The 24,372-nt window shown below is 41.3% G+C and overlaps 1 protein-coding gene across 2 annotated transcripts in view; it reads left to right on the top strand.

The window, feature by feature from the left end:
* GAD2 (glutamate decarboxylase 2) overlaps nt 1-23,464 on the top strand; it is a 34,455-nt gene extending 10,991 nt beyond the window's left edge. For both annotated transcript variants that reach the window (XM_052694414.1, XM_052694415.1), the window contains 9 exons: nt 5,763-5,842; nt 9,475-9,529; nt 10,248-10,364; nt 11,132-11,196; nt 15,017-15,095; nt 16,808-16,957; nt 18,801-18,908; nt 20,035-20,124; nt 20,803-23,464. In XM_052694414.1, the coding sequence (XP_052550374.1) occupies nt 5,763-5,842; nt 9,475-9,529; nt 10,248-10,364; nt 11,132-11,196; nt 15,017-15,095; nt 16,808-16,957; nt 18,801-18,908; nt 20,035-20,124; nt 20,803-20,976 (918 nt within the window). In that variant the 3' untranslated portion in view covers nt 20,977-23,464. The remainder of the gene's footprint in view (nt 1-5,762; nt 5,843-9,474; nt 9,530-10,247; nt 10,365-11,131; nt 11,197-15,016; nt 15,096-16,807; nt 16,958-18,800; nt 18,909-20,034; nt 20,125-20,802) is intronic.
* The last annotated feature ends 908 nt before the right edge of the window (nt 23,465-24,372 follow it).

Here is a 24,372-nt window from a genome sequence, read left to right as displayed (position 1 = left end):
GGAAGCAAGGTTTCCAGTATTAGTAATTCTCTGTCAAGAATATCAGCATCACAGACCAGACTCTATTTTCATTTCTACCAATCTAGAGCTTCTGCTATTATGAGTGAAGTTACTCCACAATTGCCACTGATATTGCTGTGATCCGAATTTGGCCATGATAGGTTTAGCTGCCAGAGGGGAGAAGGGAAGGGAGAAATAATTCACGGCTCCTCAGTAATTCCCTTCCTAATTTAGGAGTACGTTATGTGCCTAAATTGAGAGCTTCACTTCGTGTACAATCAGTGAGGAGAAGCATCTCTGGAGTGAAACTCAGAGCATCCAAATTAGGAACTTAAATGTTCCTTAATTTAGATATTTTATATCACCTTTGGGAGAGGTTCATCTTCTTCATCTAACCACAGAGAGACACTAGACTCCTGACATGCACAACCTACATTCAGCCTAAAGTGGGTTATGTGGCTGTTGCAGCCCTGCCCATGCATATTTGTCAGGTCTTCCCCAAGTTCAGTAGGGCTGTGACATCTCTGTGTTTGCTTCTGATCATTTCTGTTTCACCAGTGACACTAAGGCACATTATAACTGATTGGGTCAGGCTTGACTCACGCATAATTTCACTGAGGCACTCTTGCATTCAGGTGTTAATTTAGTCCTCTGTAGTCACCAGTTCGTCATCAGTCATCCCTGAACGTGCAGTGGTGCAGGAGCAGTGTGATGTCCTTCAAGGCAGCTGTTCTGGACTGCTCATGACACAGGAGACCTTGATTCAGATGGGTAAAAGTGATAGCTGGCAGTTAAATGAAAAATTTCAGATGAAGGCTTCCTCCTACATCCCTGTGCGTTGGCTTTAGGCTTGAAAGACTGTTCAACTGAGTGCATCCCTTTTTCAGTGCAGAGAAAGCACCTGAAAAAGAGAGCTGCCTTCTCAGAATATTTTAATTGATCCTTCTGTCTGTAAGGCAAGTGCTGTTGTGTTTTAACCCGTTCCCTGATGTGACTTTGGCCATTCCACCTGGCATTCTCTTAGCATGGAGCAGGGATTATCCCCAGAAGGTAAAAAGAGTGAAGAGCCATAGTCTGAGAAGGAAAGAGGTGTGGAGGGGAAGAGCTTAGGTGCAGAGAACAAGCTAGGTTCAAGTTACAGAACAGTATTTGGCCTTTTTGTTTTATCATGTGTAAATAGCTTGCAAGATTCACAGCTTTTCCGTAGAAGACTGGATGGGTTCAGTCCTCGATTCAGAGAATGATAAAAAGTTGGGACGTAATTGGAAAGATGCAGTGATTTCTTCATCTCGTGTGTTCTCCAGATCAGCAGGACTGCTTGTGTCGTCCTCATCAGCTTTCCTCATTGTCCACCCACAGCAGCCCATAAGGAGGAACCTCTTGGCAGGCGCTCACAGGGGGGTGACAGCACAGCTCGCATTGTAGTTTGAGAGAAGAAATAATAGAAGACCCAGCAAGCCAATCAGTTTGCTCAATGTGAAGGGAACCTCTTCACCCCGTCAGAAAGCCAGCAGGGCATGGCAGGGCTCTCGCTGCCTCCAGCATCCCCCATCTCTTGGTTTTTGGGGTGAGATGGCTCCTGCCTGAGGCTGCCTCTGAAGCGAGTCAGGGGATCCACTGGCCACATGGGTGTAAAGTGTCAGCCTTGGGGATGGCCAGATGTACCTGGAGGGACATCTAGCAAGGAGTGGCCTTGTGGTAAGGTTTTCAGGGAAAGGTAGAGAAGCCTGGAGGACCTGTTCTCCATTTGGTGGCATCAAGTTCTGAAGCTGTAAGTTACGGAGTGAGTGGTAATTTTGTTTCTTCCTGAGGAAACTAAAATTCAAACTCTTGGATGCAAACTTACTTTCTTTGCAGTGTGTAATGCTTGGTAACCATAAAAGTTTTGCTTTGTGGTATTCGAAGCCAAAGGGAGACAGTGGAAAAGTTGGTATTACAGGAAGAGCAACTTAATTTAAGTTGAATTTTCTATTCAACTAAAAGTAAAATCACCTTCCAGAAGAGCAGTGCTAAAGAGGAGCCTCTTCCAGGGAAGACATTTATCATTAGGTCTAATCCTTCTTCTGGTCAGTATCTTGGGACTTCCGCACTGCCACAGAATCTTTGTGAGCTCAGAGCAACACTTCTCCTCCTCAGACAATGCTATAAAATTGTCAGCACAGGAAAAGAAAAAAGGTTGTGAGTCTTAGAATCATAGAATTACTCAGGTTGGAAAAGACCTTAAAGATCATTGAGTCCACAACCTAATCATACTACCCCAATTCTAACAACTCTCCCTGAGCACTGCATCCAAACACTATTGCATCTTTCAAAAATGCTAAAGATCAGAATATGGGTATGCTATGCAGAAACATTAATAATGTTAATTTCTTTCCTGCCATTGACAAATAATTGGAAAATGGAGTAGCAGTAGCTGAAGTAAACAATAGCAACCATCTGTTGTTATGGTGTATTTAAAATGTGATGGGGCAAGCATAATTTTTTTGTAAATAACTGAAAGAAAAGCTATAGCTTACAATTGGACTTTAGAGATAGGATTCGCACTGCTTCATTTTAATCACCAAAAGTGTAAACAGACATTCTGAGTTAGTCTGCACACTTTTTATAGCCAATCAAAAGAGAAATCTGCAGAAGATAATTTGTCCTAACTGAAATGGGTGCCCAAGCCTTGGGGGTGCTACAGATGTAGTCTTTTCTTCCTCACTGTTGAGGAAGCCCAGGCAGTTATCAGACTCATGTTCTGAGATGGTTGGAATAAGGAGGGATCTCGCATTGTTTCATGTCTAAGGGAGGTGGAGAGGAAAACATGTTTGCCTGCTCTGCTGGTGGGGTGAGGCTGAGCGTCCAGGTCTGCAGGGTACCAGAGTTGCAGCAACCTAACCTGCAGCCTTCAGGGACCTACTGGCTGCTGGTGGCTCGGCTTGCTCAGCGTCTGGGAGTTCACGTCACTCTGAATGTATGTGAGCAGGGAGAAGCTGCAGTCTGAAAAACCAGCTGTGGCCTCTGGGCCCGTGGCACGAGGATGGCTCTTCTAACAGCTTCAGCCGTGCCAGATGATGAGCAAATAATTTAGCAAGCTGTAAAAATAGAAGCATCTGCATACTAAAGCACCATTCATTCAAGACAAGAATGGCATGCTTTTGAAAATCAAAGCATTTTGAGCAGCACCAATTTTTCCTTTTTCCAACAGGCTTATTGCATTACTGTGCCTGTAATAAATTTGCAGTGTGTTTTGATGTTACAGTGCTCACTATGGAAAAATGACTATCAGGCTTATGCCCAACAACGGTTGAAATTTCAGACAGAGGGATGATTCAACTGGCTCAGACACCTTTTTTTTTTTTTTTTTTCTGACTATTAATACGCTTTTGTCACTAATGTTGAGTAAAACCTCCTCCTCATTCACCACTGAATTTCAGCTGTATTTCTTCCCAGGCAGAAATTGAAGTTCACTTCTGAGTGTGTGTGCATAGTCTTCCAGGTGGAGAGGTGCATGCAGAAGAAGGGGTTGGGGTGCGTGACAGCCCGCTCACACCCATGTGTCCTTCTGTCTCTGGCAAGCAGAAGACAGAGATGGAACTGCGGTCCTGCTGACTTCTCCCAACCTGGCTTTTGATTCAGGGCTGGCATGAGGCAGGCTGTCCTGTCCTCCCCTTTTGACCCTCAGTCTCCCACCACAGGACTTCAACTGGCTCCTACACAGCCAGTGTGATACACTACAGGCTGCAGCCCTCACATTCTCAAAAAGGGTTACTTTTTTTTTTCATTTGATGTCCTTCCCACTGTTAGCCCAGCTGAATCCATCAGCAGTTCTGTTTAACCAGGGCTGTTTCTGCATATGCAGCCTTCTGTTAGATCTGTATGTTCTTGTATGTCTGCCTGTGGTTATGCAGACAGCCATTTGTCAGTATTGTATCAGAAATTCTAAAACAGAGTTTAATAATCATCATCATTAGAAATGGGTGTTTTTTTTTTGTTGTTCCTCAACTGTATTTTTTTGCAGAATGAAACTAATTAGTTTCATTCTGGCTCTTTCAGAGCCATTCAGGTGGTTGTGATTTGGCTGATGTTTCCGTGATACGCAAAAATGTGACAGCAATGGTATGTCTGCTCCTGCATACGCAGATTGAGCAATTTCATGTTCAAAGTTTGCTTAGAAATTGTATTACCTTCTGTATTTTCTTCCCCATACTTTGGTTCCTAACTGCTGAATTCCCTTCAGCATGTAAAAAGCCTTCAGGCATCTGAGATATCAGCAATATATTCATTTTATTCCCAGTGCTGTGTTAACAGTGCCATGAGACTTTTCAGTGAGGCAGCTGAGCTTGGCTTTTTTCCAGTGGATGCCTTTGAGCACATGGGCTTAATTTTCTTCCTCGTAGTAAACTGTTCCAATCTGTATTTCCTTTTAAAGGCACTTGGGATAGTTCTATTTTCTATTAGAAAAAAAGGAAATGACAGTAGTAAATCTGTTTTAAGTAGTATAGAATAGAGAGCAACCTTAAGCAGAGTAGTCAGGACTATTAATGAAAATTACCCCTGAGTTGTTTTTAAAGCACAGTTGTTTTTTTACATATTAAGTTCAAGGCACGCATTACAGTTCAGCTCTTCTTCCTCTCTGTCTTAAAGCTGGTGTACATTTGACATTCATTTCTCTCAAGGTGCTCATTGTTATATGGGGCTTTTAAGCACTCTGTGCGGTCCCAATGACTTTAAGGTCTGTAGGTGATGCTTACACATAACATCACATTCAACTCTTCCCATACATCACTCCGATGATTGCAGTACTGTTGAAGCCAAGTATTCAGTTGATACAGCAGTGATGATTGCTCCTTTGCTTTGTGACCTGCTTCTCCACTCCTGCACTGGCAGGAGGATGGGCTGTGTCTTCCTTTCTTTAACTTTTGGGCACCTAAAAAGCCTTACTAGATGTCCTCATTGATTTTTATTATTTATTTTTAAGTGTTATCTCCTGAGCTAACACTGCTGTGGTGTATGTAAAGAATTTCTTTGGACAGTATTGTTACAGTTGGATTTCATTTAATAACAAATCTGATTCTTAGTGATAAAATCTGGCATAAAGCTATTTCATGATCTTAATCATTAGGATTTGAATTAAAATTATGAACTAACAGGAGTTAAGATGAGGAAGAGAATATTAGGCTGACTTGCTCTCTCGTATACAACTTCCATGTTTTACCATACAGATTAGGTAATAGATTTAGCAATATAATAGCCCAGACCTGATTTTAAACTACAATAGTTCTGTCTATTAATGGGAGTTATAACTAGCTAACTAACTTTCACTGGCATGAGATCACAATTAGGCTCTCTCTCTCAATTTCTCTCAGTCTATTATTTGGCCAGAAGTTCCATAGCAGAAGCGCATCACTCTTGGTGCCACCAACTAAATGAATTCTCTCTGGATAAGTTTTTGTTTTGCTGAATCAAATTGGTTGCTCAGTATGTATGAGAAAAGGCAGTGCAGGTGTGCATCTAGGACGGAATTTGGGTCCATCACCAGCCACAACTGTGTATTTAATATTCCAGAAGTAAATCCAGTGATTGCTGTTTCTCTAATAAACTGTGGTGACCTGATACGAAGCCTGAAATTACAGTGATCAGTTTTCAAAGCCTAAGACTAGAATTACTGCCTATATGGAACGTCTTGCGGAAGGGCTTGCAAGAGTGTAGTGTTTCATTAAGTTGGATAGGAAATAGTAATAAAAGCAATAAATAATAACAAAACTTGTTTTTTTCAGAGTCACTTTTCTGTGAAAAAAGGAGCTGCAGCCTTGGGTATTGGTACAGATAGTGTGATTCTGATTAGATGCGATGAAAGGTAAGTAAAGATGCCAAATGCCATTCCTTCTGTTGGTACATAGAAGAGCATCACCAAGTGCTTAATATGGAGAGAGCATGTAGGATATAGTCAACAGTGTAACTCATAGAGCTATCATCTTCAGTCAGCCTTGCAGTGATTTATCCCACTTGAGAGACTGTAGTTGTAGTTTCTTAATGAATCATTTTTTGGAACTGAAAAAAAATCTTGAAGTTCTCTTCCTCAAGGATTTTTCACATTTCTTTTTCATCTCTTCCTGAAGTGAAACAGAAAGGTGAACTAACAATCTTTACATATATTTGTACATTCTGGTGAGAAACCAAAAAGGCGCTTTCTTAAGGAAGATGCACTTGCATTTTGGTACACTGAAATTAGCTGAAATGAGCACTTTAAAGGACTGAAATATTGAGGAGGATTTGCTAATGTACTTGTATTACTTTGTGGCTGGATGGCATTTCCCATCGTGGGAATGTGCCCCTTGCAGTGAGATGTGCAGTCAGTTCTGTGAAGGGTATTTCCAGAACCATAGGCAGCATGGGTCAACAAGGGGATGACCCGTGGAAAGGAGTAGCACAGCAGGCTGCATGCAGTTCTGTAGGCACCACAAAACTGGTGGTAGATGAAGTCTGAACTCGCCCAACTAAAAGGTTACCAAAACCCATTTTGTGAAAGCAAAGAAACGTTAACAAAAATGAACTTGATGAGGATTCGCAATTTGCTAGAAAAGCACGTATTCTGTGGGACAAATGTAAAATAAAAAATCCTCATCCATTCTACCGAGAAGCTTTTCAGTAAAATATTCTCTTGCAGTGAGTCCAAATACCATTGTTAAACGGTATTGAAGTGTTTATGACTCTAGCTTAAATGGAAAGTTTTCCTGCAATGAAAATTTTTTGCTGCCTCTATAAAAGTAGAACACCAAACTAAGCAACTTACAGTGCCAATCACAATGCCTGCAGGTTGATCTGTGGGCTTAGTATCTATTTATTGACAAAAAGCTGAACACACCTTGACGAGGAATTAATGGCAACATCCAACATGCATCAGAATAAACATGATTGTTTCTACTCGCTAAAGACAGACTTGCATCAATGATGTAATGGTTTGCTTTTCTTCTTGTGCAAATTCCACTTGTTTTTTTTTTTCTGTGAAGACTACAGTACTTATCCAGCCCACCCTGAAATGCACAGTGAGATTACTGCAATTCTCAGCAAACCCCAGTAGATCCTGCAGGCACAGAACAAGCTGTTGGTGATTGACATGGGCTGGTGAATATGTAGACTTGTAGGAGTGTGAAGGAGTACCATAAGATCTTTTCAACTTCTTCAGCCTAACCAAGCATGCTTCTTGGTGTGCTTGGCTCCTTTCCTCCCTGCCCTGATCCACTTCCACCGAGTCTGTCTGGTTTTGCTGTATCATGGGAATTTGTGGTGCATTTCAACCAGGAAAGCATGCACAAAATGTCCAGCCTGGGACATGAACAACTGTACATTTTCATTGCCTCGTCTACTCCCTCACTGTTGGTAGCAGTAGCACATTAAATGCAGGTTTGCAGTCGAAACATTCCACTTTGATATGATAACTGTGAAGACTATACACAGATGTGTTTACTATGAGAATGCTTTGGCACCAGCAGTCTCTGTCCACAGTGCTCTTCTGCTACTGAGTTTCTTCTGCCATCCTCCTCCTGCCTCTGGTTTTGCCTAGGAAATCTCATGTAACCACCCTGCCATGTTATTTGATGAGCTTTGTGTAAAGATGTATTTTTAGGTACCTTAGTAATGAAGAATTTAATTATTTTGTAATGTATTTTAAGGCTTTCAGGTCATCTTGGCTCAGGTGGCAACACAAAGAAGTGCTATGCAATGTTGTTGGCTGTTTGCTGAGTACGGAGCAAGGTGTTGTGCTGGATTGTACTCAAAGCCAATCTACTGCGTGCTGCTTAGTAAAGTTTGACATTGCTTGGACATTGCACTCACCTGGCCGTGAGTTTGTGCACGTAATCAGTGTGACCAGGGGCTGGCTGATCGCCTCTCTGGGTACAAATAAAGGAACCTGCCCATCTTTGTGCTTGAATCTGTGCACATCTTCAATAAAAGAGAAACTATTAAAAACCAACGTCTAAACTCAGTTTAGAGGAGGAATTCAGAGCCTTCCTTTGGTATACTTTTTCTTCTTTACTCCTCTAACAGTCCCAGAAATGGTTTGTGAAAATAAGACAACTTCTGCTTTTTCTGTATATGTACAGGTAAGTAGGGGAAACCCAGAATGAATAGAATACTTTATATGTTTTGAATATCTGTGACAAAATCGGGACTAATTTTTAGACTAGACTAGTTTCAATTACTCTTTCATTGTTTTGAATGAGTAAAATGAAGGAAAGATTTTGCAAAAAAAAATCTGAGCAATCCAAACCCATTTCTTCTGAACCAGTCACTGACTTGTGAGGTGTGTAAGGATTGAAACTTGTCATGCTTAACAGGATCTTATTACTAAAAACTGATATTTTGTTTTATTTGCATCCATATCAGGAAATATCATGAAAAAAAAGTTTCTTTGTGTTGTTTTTTTTTTTTTCAAAAGTGAATCTAAAAATCATGGTTTTGTTTTCCTCAAAGTGCTATTTTGAGCTTTAGTAGAAGTTGCTCTTATTTTTTAGTAACAAGAAGAAATACAAATTATCCCTGTACTGAAAGGAAAGGTATGTCTGTCTATACTAAGAACTAGGAAGTCCTTCAAAGTATGTATACATATATGTAATTATATATATATATATATATAAAATGTAAATGGGCAGCACTTAGACTCATTGATTAATTTATTCCTCTAATCTGGGGAGCTGTCACCCCACATTTGTGTTACCGTTATGCATGGTAACTCTTAGCTAGTCTTGCTTGTGGCTAAAGCAAAGAAATGCAACCTCCGTGTTCAGTATCAGCTCTGTTTTACCTTGCATCTAGTTCATTTACGGGATTTTTAAATTGGCCTTCAAGCCTTTTACCACTGAGTCTGAGTCTCAGGCAAATGGTTCATTTTAATGTGTTCCAAATACGGCATGCAGCCAATGCAGAGTGCTTGGCAGTGCATCTGACTCTGGACTGGTTGCTTTGTCTCACATCTTGCTTCAAGCAAATATGAACATGTAATGCACCAGTAACTGAGCAGTCACCCTGAAATGAGCCCATCCCTGGGACCAGGACATGGAGAGTGCTGCTTACACTGGAGCTGTCGCAGTGCTGGGGCCATGCAGCTCAGCCAGCATTTTTTGTACCTGCTGAGAGGGGTTTGGCACCCAGGGAGCATCTTGGGAGCCTGGGCTGAGCTCCTTACTTGGGACCAGGAGCAGTTCCCAGGACTGCAACCTCCAACAGGACTGGGGGGGGCTCAGTGGAGCTGCCTCAGTGTTTAATGGGAGGTGATGTGAGTGTCTCTGTTGCCATCACCGTGTTGATGCACATCAGTTGAAAAAGTAAGCAGACTGAAAATGTAGGCTAATGGACAGAGTCTATCTGCCTCATAAGCTGTGGGCAAAAATGTTGCTTTGTTCCTTTTTGGGTTTACCATTAAGTGAAGAAGTAACAGCAAAAGATGATGTCGATACCAGATTTGTAATATAACTCTCTTTTTCCCAGAGGGAAAATGATTCCATCAGACCTTGAAAGAAGAATTCTTGAGGCCAAACAAAAAGTAAGTTATTATTAAGCTTACTTGCATTTCTGCTTCCCCCAACAAAACAAAAACAAAAGTGAAAAAATACCATACCGATATGGCTAGTTGGTTTGGCAATAAAGCTCCACCCAGATCTCCTGACACTGCATTTCCTTTTGCAAAATGGAGTTCATACACATCTGATTGTTTGAGCCCCAGTTCGATAGATAAATATAGGCACCCTGTACCTTTACTGCTCTGAGTATTAACAGAAAATGAATTGAAAACAAAACACTAGTGCAAGTTCCTGCATGCTCAAGGCTTCGCAGTGCAAAATCCAGGTGACTGTGTGCTCCTTGGTGATGTACAGCATTTAGCGACAGGAGTCCAAGAAATGGTCCTTGGACACCGAGGTGCCTTGCAGATAAGATTTGCTTTACATGATGTTACATAGAGCAGACTCTGTTGTTTTGGGTAGGTGAAAGGGAGAAGAACTGTTCCTTTGAGCCCTTGCCTGTCTCCTGCATCTTAAATAAATGGAGGAGACTGGTTTGGAAGTTTGCTGCCACCTTAAGGTAGAAACTGTCATATCACTAGTATCTAAGTTAACAAAAAACCCTGAGATATAGCAACTGTGTCCTCTAGGAGCCACTTCTGGGCTCATTGTGCAGGCAGCCATCAGAGCAATGCCAGCTCTCAGGAGGAGTTAGGACTGCTGCTGTGTGACTTTGTCAAATGCCTCTGTGCTTTCTTGTAGGGATTTGTTCCTTTTCTAGTGAGTGCCACAGCTGGAACGACAGTGTATGGGGCATTTGACCCACTCATAGCTATTGCAGACATCTGCAAGAAATACAAAATCTGGATGCATGTGGATGTAAGTATCACCTTGGGGGGGTGGGTGAGGGGGGCAGATTCCAAGGCACATAACTGTGAATGTTTTATTTTTTTACAAAACCATGGTATTTGGTTTCTGTAATTAAGTTTGTTATCCAAGTGCTGACTTCCCAGTCCTCTGACAGGCTCGGGTCAAGAGGGCATAACAGGAGCTGTGACTGTGCAGTACTCATAGTAAATGGCATAGTTAAGATGCATGACCTATTTAGAGAGCTTTGGGCCTTCAGCTTTATCTTTAAATATCACTAGTCCAAGAAATCCATAGGAACCATAATGTGCATTGGCTCCGTTTCTGCAGCAGCTGCAAAATAAATACATAAGAAGTCTACATTTTTTTCTGGAGTAAGCACCCCAAATTGCCCAGCAGATTAATCCAGATGCTAAAGAGATTTATCAGATTGGCTGCTTTCTCGGCTTTATATGGTTCTTGCCAGTAAATCTTTCTGAAGGATCATCTTTCAGCCCTGGAATGTCAGTTTTGCAAAATCTTTTTTTCCAAGAAAGCTTGGTAGTTGAATTTACATAGGGCTGACTGTCATGCTTTTGGTTACTTTGTCAGCCCAAATAATTCCAATTTAAGAATTCTTGTTTGCCTTCAACTACTGCTCAGCCACACAAAATATCTACCTGTCCTAGATCTCTGTAAGCAAAAGCAAATGGGGGAAGGCAGGCAGGTCTGCTCACAGATGTCATTCTGGAGAAATGCAGAGGTGTGCTCTCATTAACATAATGTATCTTGCCTTGTAGGGAGCGTGGGGTGGCGGGCTGCTGATGTCAAGGAAGCACAAATGGAAGCTAAATGGTGTTGAAAGGTATGATTTATTAGCGCTAATTAAACACATTTATTAAATGCATTTTAGCACACTTGTGATTACCATGGCAGTATCTGAAAACACAAATAAAAATCAGGCCCTGTTATCTCTGGGATGCAGAGGGAAGGAATTATGCAGACTGCTCTTCCAGTTGAAGCGGCACTGCTCTGTTACAGTGTCGTAGCACTGTGCTTTGTAGTGCAAGCAGCAGACATTTCTTGTTTGCATTTTTATTCCTTTCAACATGCATTCTTGGGTCCAAAGTGGTTTCTGCAGCATCCTCTGATTCTCTGTCCAAAATGAATTAGCAGTTGTATTTCTCTGTCATGAATGTTGGAGGGTTTGCCTGCTGAGGTCTTAGTATAAAAGGTGGATGGGTGCACCTGCAGCTGGGACAGCGTTAGGGCAGTCACCAGCCACTGCTCCATCACTTCTAGAAGGAATGCCACCTCCCAGCCATGCTAATGACCTTTGGATATACACATTTGCCGTCCTGAGCTCATCAACATTATATGTACACACAGCTGATAGCAATGTAGCTTGGCATCTGAAAAGACTGCACTTAAACTCACAGAAACTTGCCCAGAAACTTTTAGTTGTGCTGTGTATCACCTTGCCATGTTAAGAATGTTAATATTTAGCTGACTTCAGGGGAAGACGAACAAAAGCCATTCAGGACTTCAGGGAGCCACAAAGTGGCATGAGGCTTGAGGAGTATTTTGAGGAAGTACTCATATGCTTGCCCTGTTTTATATTCTTCTGGGCTTCTATTTAGGCCACTTCCTAGAGACAGTATGCTGGGTACTTGGAGTCCTGCTCACATTTGTATATTTTCCAAAGCTGATTAAATTATATCCCTTCCTGCCTTTTTTTTATCTCTAAATCAGATTGTTGATTAAAATTACAGATGATTTCTTCAACCTATTCCTGTTATCATGTATCTATCTCACATGCAAAATTTAGAAAGCAAACAGCAGTTCTATGAATTTGGTATACTTTAGTTAAGACTGCCTCCAGTACTCCAGATCTATATATTGTCCTTTAAAAGGATGTACATCCAAATACCCAGTGCATTAGAAAAATCTGAATGGTTATCTGCAAGGATAGAGTTTGGGAAAAAGGTGTTTTCCACACACAAATTGCTGTCAAAATTCTTTGGGAATTAGAAGTTCAGGTTGAGCCCACATCGAAGAATTTTCCAAACAGGATGCTTTAGGTCCAGAATTTCTCCAGTGCTTGGTAAGTGCCATCTCTGTGTGCCAAGTGGGGAACTAATGAAGCTTGTCGTTTCCAGACCTGTTCCCCTGCACTTCAGTTTATCCAGATTTCAAATGTGGGTGCTTGTAGAGAAGACTTAACAGGTCCAATTTCTGTGGACAATTCCATTTCGTGGTGCGTTATAGATCTGAATAGAACTGGAGCTGTTACTTGTGTTTCATGGGAGAGGAAGGAACAAGAAGGAACAAAATGTCCTTGTTCATTGCAGGCAAGTTGGACTAGATGACCTTTGAAGGTCCATTTCAACTCAGACAATTTTTTGATTGCAAAAAGGGACCATTGAATGAAGGACTCTTGCTCCAAGTATTCCCATCCTTCTGGTAACAGGCAGTCCAGAAAAAAAACACATGTTGAACACAGAGGTGCTGCAAAGCCATCCTTACCATCGCCTCTAGGCTCTGCATGGCACATTTTGAAGAGCACCTGGAGGAGGCATGTGTCTAGAGCAGATAAGTCTGACCACCATCAGGACGTGCAGCCTGGTGCCTCACTCCCAGGGCCTGGACAGTGGTGAGAGCTACGTGAGAAAATCATGCCTGTAGCTGGATAAATGCTCTGCTCAGTCTGGGCATCCTTCCCAGAGCTGCGGCTGGCCAGTGAGAGCACCCTGGTCTGGTTTTAATGATGGCTGTGGCCCAAATTCTGCCAGCCTTGAATCTCTCATGTCATCCATTTGGAATCTCCAAAGGAAGACTTTTCTACTTTTTTTTCTCTCTATGATCCATAGTAAAAAAAACCACAAAGGTGCTTGATGTGCAGTTATTTTGGGGAGTGTGAGATGCTTTAGAAAAACATCTGTGGATCCACACAGCTTTCCTTTGCTGTTTCTTGCAGTCAGCAGTTTCTTCAAGCATATACTGATGGCTCAAGCCCGGAAAAACTGTTGAAAAACAAATGAAAATTATTTTGGATAATTATTATATTTTTCTGGATGCAGTTGGGATAAATCTGGGGAAATAAATGACCCTAGGGTAAATTAAATGTTTTAGGCAGATAATTTACATCTGGCTGTTGTCAGTAAATAATCCTTCTAAGAAAATCTATACCACTATTGTTATTTAGAGATGTCTTGAAGGATGTTTGCCTGATTCAGCATAGACACAGATAAAAATGAAAAAGTACCATATCAAAGGAAATTCATGGACCTGAGTGCATGTTCAGAATCATTAGTTCTGATGTTGTAATCAGATGGCTGACTCTGATTAAAAGCTGCCAAGTATTCATGAAGCCAAGCCAAGTGGCCAGATGTTGCCTCTGGAAGACTATTACGTACAGTTTTTGCATCAAGCCCTTATGAAGTCCTATTTAAATAGCAGAGAAGAAGGCACAGAAGTGTTGCACAATGTCCCTGTGCATCTTGGAGTTACTTGCTTTGAAGGAGAGCAATTTGGTAGGAAATGATAAGGACAAGCATAAACCTATAACACAGTCTCCAAATCTATGAAGGAAAATACTGCCACATTCTCACATGCTTACTTCTGTTCACACAAACATTACCTACAAGTGCATCCTGAATCCTTTCAGTGCTTACATGGCCAGTTGACTCATTTATAGCAGTGTACACCATCAAAACTCAAATCACTGCACTACACAAAATCATTATCATTATTATGTGCTCTGTGCATCCTTGTCAGCTTGCCAAGTAGGATGCAAATGTATACATCTGTCAGCCAGTCATCATATGTAATAATAGTAATTAGCAAATAGACAGTCAAGCGTAACACAAAATTAAAACAATAAACGTTGTTACTGGACAGTCAGCCTTTCAGCACTTGTCACAGACCCAAATGTCTCTGCTCTGGTCTATGCTGTGACAGCATCCTGTTTCTTCACAAGACCTGGGCTGACTGCTTTTTTTGCAGAGCATATGTCCTGAGAGGAGTCAAGCTTGGGCTCCTCTGTAGAAGGCTGAATTATTTCTGTGTTTATTGCTGTGGTAATCTTGTACTCAATTCTCCAGTGTGAATTATCCAACTGAAATGAAAGGAGCTGTGAAAATTACCAACACAATGATAAAAGTTACTTCTGGCTAGGTTTTCCAAGCTAGTCAGAGACTTGGAGGTACTCAGAAATATGTAAAGAAATTTTCAAAAATACCTGTGTGAATCAGTTACTAGAATCTTACTGATACTGAAATCGGTGGGAGGGAATCTGCTACTTTGCCAGCTCCCTGTCTGCGTATTTGCTCTGAAGACCTTTTGCCTTTAGAAAGTTCATCAGTCAAGTGAGTGTTCTTGAGAAGTTTACCCTGTGTTCACAGAGGGTAGATGACTCTCCGGCAGGATTAATACTAATTAAGTGTAGTGGATAGAGCAGTTGTCCTGTGATAAGTTGCCAAAATGGCCATCCAAAAACAATCCAGAGCTGGGTCTCTGAGGAAGGCATTGCTTTCTTACTCTCAGCCGAGATTACTTTCAGCTTTGCTTCCTCAAACAAAAGAAGAAGGTAAGCTTTGTTCCTTGTTCATTATCATTCTGACCATTACTAAATGTCTCCATGGTTTCATTGCTGTGTCTGACCTTCACGTGGTTTTCTGTCACAGGGCCAACTCGGTGACCTGGAACCCTCACAAGATGATGGGAGTCCCACTGCAGTGTTCAGCCCTGCTAGTGAGGGAAGAGGTACGTCCCAAAATCCTTGCTGCTCTGGCTCTGTCTGACATTTTGCTTCTGACTGGCCTGGATGTTTTCTTCATACATGTGTCATAGCTAATAATTGCTAATGGGATGAGAATTATAAAAGAAACTGAGAAACAGCTCTCTACTCAAAGGCTGAGGGCTATGAGTGTAAAAGGGAATTAAAGCAGCCTTCTACCAGAAAAGATAGATCTAATTAATGGCGATATCTTTACGGTGTTGTGGCTTTGCATTCAGAATGCCTATGGTGAAGTTGTAGGTGCATAGCTGTGTAACCCTGCTGGTTTCTGTGTGGTGTAAGACATAGCTGTAGGCAAAATCCCATCCTCTTAGGGCGAATGCTGTGGTATGAATGCAGTATGATATTTCATCCATAATTGGGACTTCATTACACTTCCTAGACTTTTATGATAGATATTTCAATCCAGCTCTAATCCATATATCCACTCTGGGGCACATGGAAAATAAAAAGGGAGGACTAAGTTCACTTGCAAGAAGTAGTACTAGAACTTGAATTACCCTTCAAGACTATAATTTTCATATAACCATCAGTTAGTGGGACAGCTGCTATACAACCACTACTTAGTAGATCAGCTATCAAAAAGCTGGTTGCTGTTTTGCTAACAGCTGTACGACAGATTGTACAACAAAGTGGTTGTGCTTAAGAAGAGAGAAGCTGGCTTTCATTTGCCCTCTGGGTCAGTCCTCTGAGACAAATCCCACCTGGTTGAAGTCAGTACCATCCTTGACCTCTGGTGAGAACACATGGCTCAGATTAGAGAAAGCCAATTTCTCCCCATCTCCCCCTGCATTTTACTATCTCAGTTTTGAGTTATATGTAAAGCTTAGACTTAATGATAAGCAGCAAAGTTTTGAGTCGTACTGGGCTGGAAATTGCACTTCTAGCAACAGCCACAAGGTTTATCTAAAACTTGGTTGAGGACTGCACAAGAACCAGAACTTGACTTTCTGCGTTCCACTTAAGAAGCTAAAAAGAAATCTTATGCTTTTGTGGGCCAGGTTCTACACCTTGTTGGCTGCTGGCCCTCCCACAGAGCTGGCTCTCTAAACAGTGTCTACCAGCCCAGAAACAACTCTAGCTGGCTCTTTAAAGTCCATATGCTCTTTTTCAAGGATTTCCTTGCCATTTAAGCATCCAATCTGAGGACTGCAGATTTTTGGGATAAGAACAACGCCTCTAAAAAAGGAAAAAACCAATGACAAGCAGAATTTTAGAGACCAAGCAATGATTAGAAAAGTGGTGTGAAAATCTTTACATTAGACATGAAATTGGCTTGATCTGAGTCAGCTAGGCATTTCCATCAAATGCCTTGCAAGGAAAGGATATAGAGGAACCACGACAAGGCGCAAAAAGTGAGATCCAAAAATGAGCTTGTGTGTAATGATGCTAAGAATTACAGAGTCCAGAGTTCATTTAAAAAAACCCTTGGCTCCCTCTGGGTGTGGCTTACACATTGCCAGGCCATGTCCTGGGCACTGAGTGAGACGAGAAAGAGTTAGGCCACTGAGCAGTCAAGTTTGGTATCCCTTTTCTCTTTCAGTCTTTCTCTTGCCCTTGGACACATATTATGCTGAATTTGGGTGCTTGTATTTTCTGCTGTGCAGCCCCCTACCCAACATAACCCTCTAAACTGTAGAGTGCCAGAATGACATTTATGTGTCTCGGTTTCTATAAGGGACTGATGCAGAGCTGCAACCAGATGCACGCGTCCTACCTCTTTCAACAAGACAAGCACTACGACCTGTCTTATGACACTGGGGACAAGGCTTTGCAATGTGGGCGGCACGTTGATGTCTTCAAGCTTTGGCTGATGTGGAGGGCAAAGGTAGGACTTCCTGCAGTATTCTTGTTTGCGGTAAAATAATGCACACCAGATACTAGTTTCTCTTCTGCAATCATAGAATCATAGAATCACCAAGGTTGGAAAAGACCTAAAAGATCACCCAGTCCAACTGTTCACCTATTCCCAATAGCTCCTACTAAACCATGTCCCTCAACACATCATGCTAGAAAATACCTGACCTGAATTTTTCATATATAACACGAAAGAAAGAATATTATTGTTTTCTCTTTTTTATACTTTACACAATTCAGCTTCAAAGAAGAGCACATGATTTTGAAACTTGAACTCTGTGGCTTTGCATAGCATTTGCTTTGTGTAACTGTAGGAGTCTAACAGCATAAATCATACATCTAAGAATGTTGTTATGTCCATTTCTGGAAGTAAAAAGATGTTTTATTTTAAAGACATTCAGAAATTAAGCATGGCAAATTGAGACTGGAATATGTAGTTTCGTTCTACAAATGAGATATGTAGTCACCTTTTGGAGGCATTGGGGAAAATTCATCAAAATCTGTTCTCTATGTAATCACCAGATCTAATGATTAATTTGTCTGTACTTGTACAATGTTGCTAAATAAGCTCTTTCCTGTATTTACTCAATCTTATTATGTGAAGTTGCCCTAGGTTTTTTCAGAGGAGACAACATCACTGTTTTCATTTCCAGAAAGCCTTAAAAGATCCTCGTGTGCTTCATTAAAACTCTCCAAACAGTTCAGAGACAGACATGCAGTATGGCTGGATGTGTGAGGTTCTGGAGAGGAGGATGCAGACTGCTGTGGCTGCAGTAACTGCTGCACTAACTGGCTGCAGGCAGTTGTAGCCAAATCTCTCTTTAGCTCTAGGCCTTTCTCCTGGGGCTGTGCTAGCTCTACTCGGTTTTCAAAATCTGTGTACATAGAGGGATAATGACACGGGCTTTTAAGTCAGTTCTGCGCTGCCAGATTAGATTTAGGAAGGATACCTCTCCAATACTGAGACATTTTTTCTTTTAAACCCCATATTTTCAATATGCCTTGTACTTTTTCTTCTCTCACACCTCACTTGTAATACTAATGTTGCAAAATAGGATGTGTATTTCCTAAGTGGTTTATCTATTCCAGCTGTTGGTTCCCCTTCCTCCTTTTTCAAGCTGGATCCTTCATTTGTGGCATCTCAGCTGGTGACTACAGGAACAATCATGATGTCACAGGCAGATGATTAGGACTTCTGCCTGAGAAGAAAAAGCAGGATTTGTGGGGGTCTTACAGACATGGCTTCTGACTTGATGAGTTGTCAATTAGAATAAAAGCAGTGAAAACACCAGGGAAGCGAGGCAGTATTTGAACAAAATGTGCATTTCCACAGACATCAGACTTGTCCCAGAAAGCACGTTTTTGTGTTTAATTAAAAAATATATGTAGTATTGGAAAAAGGCTGTCTCATCACCTTTTGAAGATTAAAGTCCCCTCTTCTGCAAATGGCCTGAAACACCCCATGTATGGAACTCAGTATCTTCCTGTGGAGATGCAGTTTTGTGCCAGCCCAGGCAACTCTGCAAAATCCACCACTGAGAGCCCCCTCATCATTGATGTTTCCAGTGTTTTGCTGAGAACTGAGCTAGTATCAAGGACTTACTTGCAGAGCTAGAAATAGGGGAGCCGGTAGCAAGACCTGCATGAGCTGCACACAGGAAAGCATCCTTCACTTGACAGAACTGCATCCTTAATCTGTCCCACACTGACATCAGAGAGGTGACCCATGGTGAGCACTTTAGTGAGTGCTGCATGGGCCTTTTGCTGTGTCTGGTCACAGAACAGTCACTCTTTTTTTCCCCTTTTCTCTAAAGGGAACCACAGGATTTGAAGCACAAATTGATAAGTGCTTGGAACTTGCAGAATACCTATACAACAAAATAAAGAACAGAGAAGGGTATCAAATGGTGTTTGATGGAAAGGTACGTACTATAACTGCTTTCTTCCCAGTTGGTCACCTGAACTTAATGTAGATACCAGGACACTACCAATAGGTCAAACCTACAGCACATGATAGCACTCAGTGCCCTTGTATCAAAACCTGTTGTTGTGCTGATAACCTTCTTCCTTAGAGAACCCAGGGACGAGGCATAACTTAGCAGTTTGTACAATGTCACCCCACTGAACCTAAACAGTGACATCTCAGGATAAAGCAGAACACGCACAGTCAGAACCAGCTTTCAAACAGTAAAAAGCAGTTGTTGTTTTGTAATTCCAGGGTCTGTTAGGAATGCTGGTTGCAGCACAACGCAGGGCTGGTGCTGCTTGGGCTCATGTGGCAGCAGTGACACCGTGTTTCTTCAAACATGTTGCTATGCATTTTATTTCCCACACCTTGTACATCATCACTGAATTTGGTCCATTGAGTCTCATGATTGGTAGAGATACTGACAGCAGTCAGAATTGCTGTAGCTCACATGTTCAGCATAGAGGAACACAGCAAGGAAAGCTACTGCTAGGAGACTGCAAAAATACACAAAATGTCAGGTGATTCTGCCTTTTCACTTAGTACTCCCACGTTAACTTAAACTAGCAAAGATGCTGTTATGCATGCATATGAATACGAAGCTAGTGGAATCAAACAGAGCAGTAATTTTATTATATATACAAAAATGTTAGACTATTTCATCTACCACCTGTGACTGGTGTTTACAGGACTGGATTCTGCATTATGCTGTCATGTAATAACAGTAAATGACACAGTCCTCACCTCTAAATTATCTCTGATAGTCTCTTGCCTTATCCATGTGTTCCCTTCAGCCGCCTGGGGGGACAGCACCTATAAAATCTAGATGCTTCTCAGGAGGGGGTAAATACATTTGCACAGCTGGGTGATGTATTTCTGCAACTGACATCCTAGAAATAAATTGCCTAAAATTATCCTTTCTGCATTAATAACAATGATGACTCTCAGTGGACCACGGTAATGAAAACCATTCATTGCTGTCACAATATGATGCATGAGAGGGGGAGAAGGCATGAGTTTAATTGCAATTGAGATATTGTGAGCATTTCTTACGGTGTAAACCACTGTTATTCTGTGCTTAGCCTCAGCACACAAACGTCTGCTTCTGGTATATACCTCCCAGCTTGCGCAGCATGGAAGACAACGAAGAAAGGATGAGCCGCCTCATGAAGGTAAGCAGCATCCCCAGAGTGTCATGCACTGAGCAGCAAAGACCTTACAGGCAGGCAGGCCCAGAAATGATCTTCAGGGCATAGGGTCTGGTCAGCTGGCAGTATTCTGGCAGATGACACTTCCATGGTCATCTTGCCGCAGATTAGTCTGGCACTTTGGCCTCCAAGTTCAGTATTCTTGAGCTGGCCTCTTCTCTGGAGTTCTTACTGGAACCCTGTGTATATTCAATGAGGTTAATGTAAACAACAGTGGGAGTGAGCCCCACAGATGCAGCAATATGTATGCGCTTTGCCATACAAAAAGAAGATGGAAAACAAATGCAACTTGTTTTGAGCACCGCAAAAACCAGTTACCGTGTGCTAATTGCCTGTGAGCAAAACTGAAAAAGTAGGGAGGAAATTCCCAAGTGATTTAAAGAGCAGGACAAAGAAACTGGATAAACCTAGTATATTTCAAGTGATCCATTTATTCCTTAGCCATTTAATTCCTTAATGGAGGTTAACTGCTTTATCAATATTGGACTGATGTTCACCTTAACAGCTTCTTACATCTCTTCATCCTTACAAAAAAAACAAAACAAAAAAAAAAACAAAAAAAAAAGAACCAACTCTGCTTTTTAGTTATAATAATAGTAATCATCATCATCATCCCCTGCTTCTTGTTGAACACCACTGCAGGTGGCACCAGTGATAAAAGCAAGGATGATGGAATATGGGACGACCATGGTGAGCTATCAGCCTCTGGGAGACAAAGTGAACTTCTTCCGGATGGTCATCTCAAACCCAGCAGCAACTCATCAGGACATTGATTTCCTGATTGATGAAATAGAGCGCCTGGGACAAGATTTATAATAACCGGCTGTGAAAGGCTGTTCCTGGGCGTCTAAGCAGACAATTAAGTTGTCACAAACTGTGCGAATGTATTTGTAGTTTGTTCCAAAGTAAATCTATTTCTATATTGTGGCGTTGGAGTAGAGTACAGTTTAAAATCAAAAAAAACATGGCTCCTTTAAAGTCCTTTCCTGAGTTTTAGAATACCTCGATAATAATTAGCTTCACAAAAAGCTGCATTGAAACAAATGAGGAAGAACAGAAGGTGTTTAAAATTTTATCCCAAATTTTAACACGGGGACTACTTTAAATTAAGAGCAATCAGACCGAATGATGCCAAATTTGCCCAAAATGGTGACAAAATCAAATTAAGGGAATAGGGAGAGGGTAGTCAGAAACAGAGTATACAAGTCGTTTGTTTAAAAGTGGAAGCCTTTTTCATAGTATTAGAACAGAATTTCTAATTTACCTATAGCAGTATTTCAAATGTATTTAAATAGGTATAGTTTTACAAAAGGAAATATATATATATACATATATATAAAAACCCTATTTTGTAAAATATATATTTTTGTTTTATATGGGTTATAAAACTGCAAGGACAGAAGCTGAAAATTAACTAGAATTCTTTTTCTTTTGATGAGGTGCCTCAAGTTTTTATTACTGCTTATTTTAAATCATAAGCCCACATACATTCTGAAGAGGTACCCGTACCTCATTTCTCCATGTCACATGGATTGTAGGTCTCCAGGGTTGATTACTGAAAAACCTCAAGAGTACTGCAGCTCTTAAAACCACTTAATAAGATCAATTACAGTACAACAATAGGATGCTATTATTCCTAATTATGTTTCCCACTTGGCCTAACTAACCAGACGCACAATTAATCTAACCAAGACTGAAATAAGGTTGTATTTGGATGGTTTCTTTGTCCTGTGGTAAAAAAGGCCTATCCAAAAAGTCACATGTCTGAATAAGTGCTTACATCATAACCATTTCTGCTCTGAGCAGTACAAAACTGTACAAAATATGAATTGCCTGGAATGTTTTCTAAAGAAAGTTTCATTAAAAGGGGAAAGGCTTCTTACGGATGTACAGGTCTGCAGGACAAGGCCTAAACTAAGCATGACCATAGTCCAGATGGCAGTGTTGGAGGTTGTTTGAGGTTGTTTGAGGTTGAGTAACAAACTGCATTGTCAAAGGTTCTCCCAGTACTGGACAATGTCCTTTGCTACAACTTTTTAAATGGCAGTAAATGAATGAGCTTAGGCCGCATCTGCCTGGAACAGCCCATGCAGAGCCTCAGCAGCCTTAGAAGCCATGGGCATGACTCTTGCAGAACTCATTGCTGCCTCATTCCTCACCATCAGCAGTGACTCTGAGAAGGCAGCTGATGTTTATCCCCTTTTCCCCTTCAACAGCTGGAAGTGTCAGTAGGAATTGCGGGGCTCAGGTCTGTCTATTTATAACCCTACAAAAGTTTTGGTTTTAACTTTGCCTACATGGCCAACTTGTGTTTGTAAAGCAATATTGTTTTGCTGGCTCTAACATACTTGAAGAGAAAATAAAAAGTGCAGTGTGCGATGTGGTTTTAATTTAATCTAAAATAAATTATTAATTCAACGTAATATCATGAGGACATGAAGTAAGAGGAAATAGTGTCTGTAATTGTGTTGCCTTTATTATATTGATAGTACTGTTTTGTCACCTCAGATTGAGGCTGTGCACTTTAGATTTAAACTGTACAATGTTGCGAATCAACATGTGTTGCTGTATAAGCTTGTACAATATATTATTGATATGTCATTATTTGTGTGGTTGTAGTATTGACTCTTGATGTTGTAAGAACTGCATTTACGCCAGTCCCTCTGCTATACCTTTGCTTGGTAAGAACCTCTCCTTGTGGGCTTGCAGGCATCCCTCACTTGGGTGTGCCGCCATCGCTGCCTATGGTGCATTCTGTGGCAATTTGTTCTGTAGAGAAGGGGCCAAATGTGGCAGGAAGGACTTCAATGTAACCTTCTCTAAATGTGTCACAGCCACCAGTCTAACCACTGACATACTGAGTAGAGCAGCAAATTACAGTCTTTCTGGCTGTGAAAAAGGCAAGCAAAGAGCATAGACATAAAAAAGTATGGGGACAATGGTGAAGGTGATCAGTAGCCTGGTTACATCTTGCATGTGCAATTCTGTTTTAAAGTACTAAGTGCATACGATGTATTTATTAGCTGTGTGTGCCAATCCAAGATTCACATTCGGTGTTCCAGGAGAACCAGCATTTTTTTCCACATTACAATGTTTATTGCAGCCAGGGAAGAGTGGCACAGCAACCTGTTCTTGTGTTTGACCAAAGTATCTTATCTGTATTGTTGATCTAAATCCAAATAAAAGTGTACAATGTGGCTGTGGGTCTTCTCATTAGCAGCACCAATGGGCACTGTGCAAAAGCCAGATTTATCACATGTGCCATTTTGGAGCAAGGCCCCAATAAAGAGAATGTTTAATTGTACCCCTTTCCGTGTCCCTGGATTCTTTTTTCACAGCAAATGCATTCTGTTAACTACTGTAACATAAAAACAGTTTCATCACCAGACCCTTTTTGAGGGTATTCTCAGAATCAGCATAAGAGTGTAAATCTGCCATCTGCTACTCCTCTACCTTATCTTTATAAGATGGATTTAGTTGCCTTATTCTCCCCAGACAAGCTCAATAATTTTTTATGCTTTGTTTTGTCTTTTCATTCTACGAGCACTTATCCCCAAATTAACCATCGACCATAATCAGCCTGCAGCACAGCAGTGAAAGCAGTCAGGGCGCTTTCCAAGGCAACATGAGCTATACAATGGCAACATTTTAAAAGGGCCATGAAATAAAGACAAAACAACTGATGGAAAAGTTAAGATTTGAGTCCCCATGTCTCCCCTGGCCCAAGGCCTCATTCTTCCAAAATCTGCCACCTGTCTGCCCTATTTTCCTTCCCCCATCTGGAGAGCTGCACAGACTACAATAGATACAGAGAAAGAAAAGAAAATGATGCTTTTAAAATACAGCATTAGGATGTTTATGTTCAACATGAGATTTTGTTTGCTATTTCTGTAAGTCTGCAGCAGAGTTTGAGATGAATGCCTGTGCACAGTACCTGGCTCGGCTAGAAGCTCTGTAAGGAGATACAGAGTGAGAAACACTGGGTGGTGGATGCTCTGCTTGCCCTGATAAGCTCTTTGGTTGGTGCTGGGACAGGAAGCACTGTTACCATTTTTGCCTACTGTCACGTGTGTGCATAAAGCCTGGGTTTTGCTGTAAGCCCTTTGCACCCCAAGCTGTGTGACACATCCCTGTGAGATGTGCCTGTGCCAATTAGGGACTACCTGGCAATTCCTGGGGTAGGCAGGAAGGTTGGTGAGCAAGAAAGAGTTC

The sequence above is a fragment of the Tympanuchus pallidicinctus genome, unplaced genomic scaffold, assembly GCF_026119805.1.
Source record: "Tympanuchus pallidicinctus isolate F22 unplaced genomic scaffold, pur_lepc_1.0 scaffold3, whole genome shotgun sequence".
NCBI lineage: Eukaryota > Metazoa > Chordata > Aves > Galliformes > Phasianidae > Tympanuchus > Tympanuchus pallidicinctus.
Note: the sequence above shows the minus strand (reverse complement) of the source record. Positions and strands in the feature narration are given on the sequence as shown.